Source organism: Priapulus caudatus, unplaced genomic scaffold (assembly GCF_000485595.1).
Source record: "Priapulus caudatus unplaced genomic scaffold, Priapulus_caudatus-5.0.1 Scaffold470, whole genome shotgun sequence".
NCBI lineage: Eukaryota > Metazoa > Priapulida > Priapulimorpha > Priapulimorphida > Priapulidae > Priapulus > Priapulus caudatus.
Window position 1 is genome coordinate 63,548 of NW_014577531.1, and position 4,838 is coordinate 68,385.

Sequence of the window (4,838 nt, forward strand, 5' to 3'; positions counted from 1 at the left end):
ATTTGCCGGTGCATTCGATGTAACAAAACGCTCGACACAAACACAACCGCCATTAATTCGAAACTCTTGCGTGGCGCCCAGACGCAGGAGATTCGTGACGTGAACACAATGCGTTATAATAACAATGCGTCGCGCAAGCGCGGGCACTATTGCTTCATAGTACCTGCGACGTTATCCAATAGAATTTCAAAGATTTATCACGTGATGCACTAATACATAATACCAAAAATATAACTTGTATTATTATCACCTATTTTTTTGTTTCAAACTGTTTATTGCACAATTAAGATTTTTAGATGGCAATAAAAGATAATTATTCATTTATAATATCTGTATAGATGTGCGAATCATTTTAAGCTACAGATTTACTTAATTGAATAGAAGTGTTGTAATTATTCCAAACACCAAGAGTGGCAAGCTAATATGCCAGTTGGCACTATATCAGGAAATCTTCAGGAACTGTACTACACTAGTACATATGTGCAAGCGTTTCACGTTTCTATATTCGAGCGCACAGTATGGCTGTTTCGATGAGATTATCAGCCCAACTAATGGTGCTGGTATTATTTTATGCCTATTTAAATAAGCAATGCAAATAAACGAATCTATAATAGCAAAAAACGTTCAAAAACATAGTCACTACACAGTTCATATTTAATCCATTTATTTTAGCAGATAGCTTTTAATCACACAGTTTCAAAAAAATTATATCTTGTTGCAGTTTGTAATTAAGAAAGCGCAGGTATTTACATCGCATATGGAAAGTAGTGAGAACCACATGCATCGGCAGCGTTAGACTAATATATTTAAATTCATAATTGCTAAACGATTACAGAAAGTTTGCAAACCTGCCAAAATAAACATTGGAAATACGGCTTTCGAAGCAATGTGTTTTATAGACGCGACAACCCGCTCTTTCTTTTACAATGCCTAGCGCTATTAATTCATTATCGATAATTTGCAATTATTGTATTCTGCTCACACAGTAAGGTTGGCTACCATGGGCCGCAAGATGAACATAACTGAGGCATGGCCACTAACTGTGAAGCTGAATCAACTAATTTGGAGCACATGAGAAATTACTACTAGTACATACGACAAATGTATTATGTACAAATGGATTATGCTGTAGGAAGTGGGTTGAGCCACTGTTAATGTTCATCTGATCGTCTCTTGATGGAATAGAGAAAATAATAGCGAATAAAGAGAGTTTGAACAAGGCACGTTTAATATAATAAGTCATCTAATTGGATGATCCTGTAAACATTGCAACATTTTTGTATGCAATGAGAGTATGCATACTATGCCCAATTTCATTGCTACTGATCATGCCTGTAAACGTCTAAGACAGCAGTTACGTCAAGTAGTCAGAAAGTGCACATGAACGCATACACATACCGCAGCATTCCCTCACAGTGTACGGCTGAATTGTCCACAGCGTGATCCTGTCACGTTCTAGACGGTCTCTGAGCTTCACACAAGAATATTCTCGATTCCATCCTCCCACGGACATGATGGTGTGTCACCGTACTGTGTGCAGACTCCAGCGATAACCCGTCAAGCTATTTACACACGCTGTACCAGAATACGGTACAGTCTTTTCTCCCAATTACTTCACCAGACCGTGCTTCTTTGCTTCGATTTCGTATATGAGAAGTCTCCACATCTTCACAACGAACACTTCTGCTTCCTCATCCAACACCTAGCAACGCACAGGAAAATTTACTATTAGCTGCCGTGATGTAGCCTGTAATCTCGGTTACAGTACATACTAAACCAGTTCAGTTTAGGTCACCGGTTGGCTAACGCTCCATTAGGAGTGTTCCCAACTTTGATATCATTAATGATTAATGATTAATGATTGATAATCCTAACCCTAACCTAAATGACATTAAACCACAAACTAATATATGACCATGACCATGACCATATATATATATATATATATATGTAGCGGTTAGTATATATTGTTATGTAGAGTTGTAGAGTAATATATATATGTTATTATGACCATTAATGACATTAAAGTTGGGAACACTCCTAATGGAGTATCACCCCACCGGGATACACATTTAGATTCCTTTACAAGAATAATGGCTGATTATGGCTGCTATCGTCCATCGTTTACAATGCTCTAGCCAATGGAACTTCGTTTAAGAGGCAAGAAAAAATATTCATTATATAAGGGGTATATAGTAAACAATCGTTAAAACCAACAAGCACAATGAACAACACAAACCATATGCTACCTCGTTATTATTTACATCTGTACATCATGTGGACTCAAGAGAAAGCAAACATCATAGAACTTACAGGCGAAACAGATAACTTAAAATAAAAACAATCGGCATTATGCATGATCATGTACCTAGGTAACAAGAGCATGCAGTTCGACAGCGATTAGCTAACATGAACAGCAGTAGGTGTTTCATACCATGCCGACGTCGGAGAGTATGCTCTGAGGTGTGCTGTGTGCCATGACCTTCTGACAAATGAACTCTACAAGCGTCTGCTCCTCTTCACCAATGTACTCGACGATCTTCTTATTGATCCACGGTTTGATTCGACGTTCCATCAAGCTCTGAAGTACGAACAATAGTTGTTAGACCACTAGAAACGCATGCGTGCGTGTAAGGGAGCGGGCGGGTAGAAGGGTTGGCTCACCAATAGCTCCTCTGTAAGTCATCTCACCACGTGAGAAGCCCTACGTTTAGTCTACAAATGATACCAAATATTTCTACCAAAAACAACAGCCCCATCATTATGTACACTAGCTACAAGCAATGGACCCACCACCACCCACACTAGCTAAAAGCAATGGACCCACCACCACCCACACTAATTACAAGCAACAGCCCCTGACGTCGTTACAGCCCGACGCCGGGCGACGCGGTGAGGCGATAAACGTACGCTATCGACGATCGACCAGTCGACGGCGTAGCTGAACAGCTCTGCCTTCTGCGTCGGTATCTTTTCGATGAGGCCCTTGATGTGCTTCTTCTTCTCGTCGGCGCTCAGCGGCTTCTCGACGGCCCGCTTCTCCTCCGGCGTGTAATCGATCGGCACGAGCTTGCGTCGCCGCGGGCCGTCCGTCGACGCACCGCTGTCGTCGCCCGCTTCCTGGTTGATGTTGAACACGTCGCCGACGGTCAGCTTCTTGCGCTTACTCGCCTGCGGCTGCTGCTGCTGCTGTTGCTGCTGCGGCGGGGTCGGTGTCTCTGCAAGAACACGCCTGTCAGTGTACGTGCTAGTGATGTCACGATCATCGATTATACTCGATCATCGGTTAAACAGTGGCTCGAACCAAGCGCTTGGTTATCAAAATCCATATTCAATTTGAACAAGAAAACTTGGAAAAGTGATGAGAATCAGAGATATCATCGCTACTATATACAAGTTATCATTTATTAACATACATGTATTATACACACAGTAGTAAACAGTGCAAAACAAACAGTAAACAGGGCTAAACAAGCACGTACATGCACACACGTACATGCGCACAACGTTACGCACACGCAGGCATTCAACACCCGAGTAACCGATTGTAACCGATCATCGGTCACTTGGGTCCAACCGATGATCGATTACGAAATTACAACCGATTGACAACACTAGTACGCGCACACCGACCCTCGCCACACGCGGTATGTCAACCGGGCAGGAACGGCAATAATTGACTGGCGATTAACAGTTCTTATTGAACTTGCCCTGCGCTTACTTATCATTGCTTGCGGAGGGTGGTTCGTTTGGAGGGATTTTAGGGTTAAGGATTGCGTTAGAGTTGTAGGGTAGAGATCCGTAACTAAAATGGATACTCAAAAGCTTTACAGGCAAAAAACATTATTTTAAATATATGTTAAAAATATATTGAAAATATTATTTATTCTATTTTAGACCCGAAGTAACGGTCAGGTTTACAAAAAGAACGTAACCACAAGAGGGTTTGGTAATGAATGTATTCAAGATTAAAAAAACTGTGGTCCTGTGCCCTGTCCCTGCTGCTGCCATTATTCCTACCTCCACATAACAGTGAATGAGCTCTGCTTCATCAGTGGAAGACTCACCAAACTTGCCGCTGCTGACAGCAGACCTGGACGTGTCGTCTGCCGTGTGATTGTACGCGTCTGCCGCCGAGGGAAAGTCGTCCGCATCATCAGCATCGTCCGATGCCGACGCTGCCTGCTCATCGTGTCCAGGTGGCGCTGGCGGAAAGATGATACCCTCCTTATCGTCCTCGGGCGATTCTTCAATTTTCATCTCTGGCTTTGTGTCTGGTTCGACAACCACCTCCAGCTTCAGGCAGGGGCGCATGTGCTCTTCTTTCTCTCGCTCCAGCTGCAGCAAGCGTTGGCAATTACTCACCGCCCGAAAAACATTTTCGAAAAACTTTTCAAAGTCAAAATACGTTCTAGGTAAGATTCTTGATAAGATACGTTAAGAACTGGATGTCTCCATACCCTTGCAATTTCCTCTTCAACATCTTCCCCAACTCTTCCTTCTTCAAGAAGTCTGTGCTTGACTTCCTCCAATTCCTCCTTTTCTCTGGCTCTGTCTCTGTTATCTGTTTCGATCTCCTTTTCCCTATCCTTAAGTCTCCTGCTTAATGCGCTACCCCTAAAATCAAGCAAATTTTACTATTAGACTGTGTATGCACCAAACATTAATTGTCAAAAACAGGTTCATCCAATTCCAACTCACACAAAATCGCACTTGACCTCATATAAGGGCTTTTTTGTGTTTCTACCCGAGATAGGGTACGATATACGATACCAAATATATGAGGTATAATATGTAGACGAAAAATGCATTATTTGAGTGTTGATATATATTACATG

The 4,838-nt window shown here is 42.1% G+C and overlaps 1 protein-coding gene across 1 annotated transcript in view; it reads right to left on the reverse strand.

Annotated features, from left to right (window-relative positions):
- Nucleotides 1-640: 640 nt before the first annotated feature.
- Nucleotides 641-4,838, reverse strand: part of LOC106810761 (RNA-binding protein 25-like) — a 21,354-nt gene continuing 17,156 nt past the window's right edge. The window contains exons 14-18 of the mRNA XM_014814208.1: nt 4,461-4,617; nt 4,068-4,338; nt 2,911-3,218; nt 2,435-2,581; nt 641-1,702 (exon numbers count right to left, since the gene is read on the reverse strand). Coding sequence (XP_014669694.1) covers nt 1,610-1,702; nt 2,435-2,581; nt 2,911-3,218; nt 4,068-4,338; nt 4,461-4,617 — 976 coding nt within the window. The 3' untranslated portion in view covers nt 641-1,609. The remainder of the gene's footprint in view (nt 1,703-2,434; nt 2,582-2,910; nt 3,219-4,067; nt 4,339-4,460; nt 4,618-4,838) is intronic.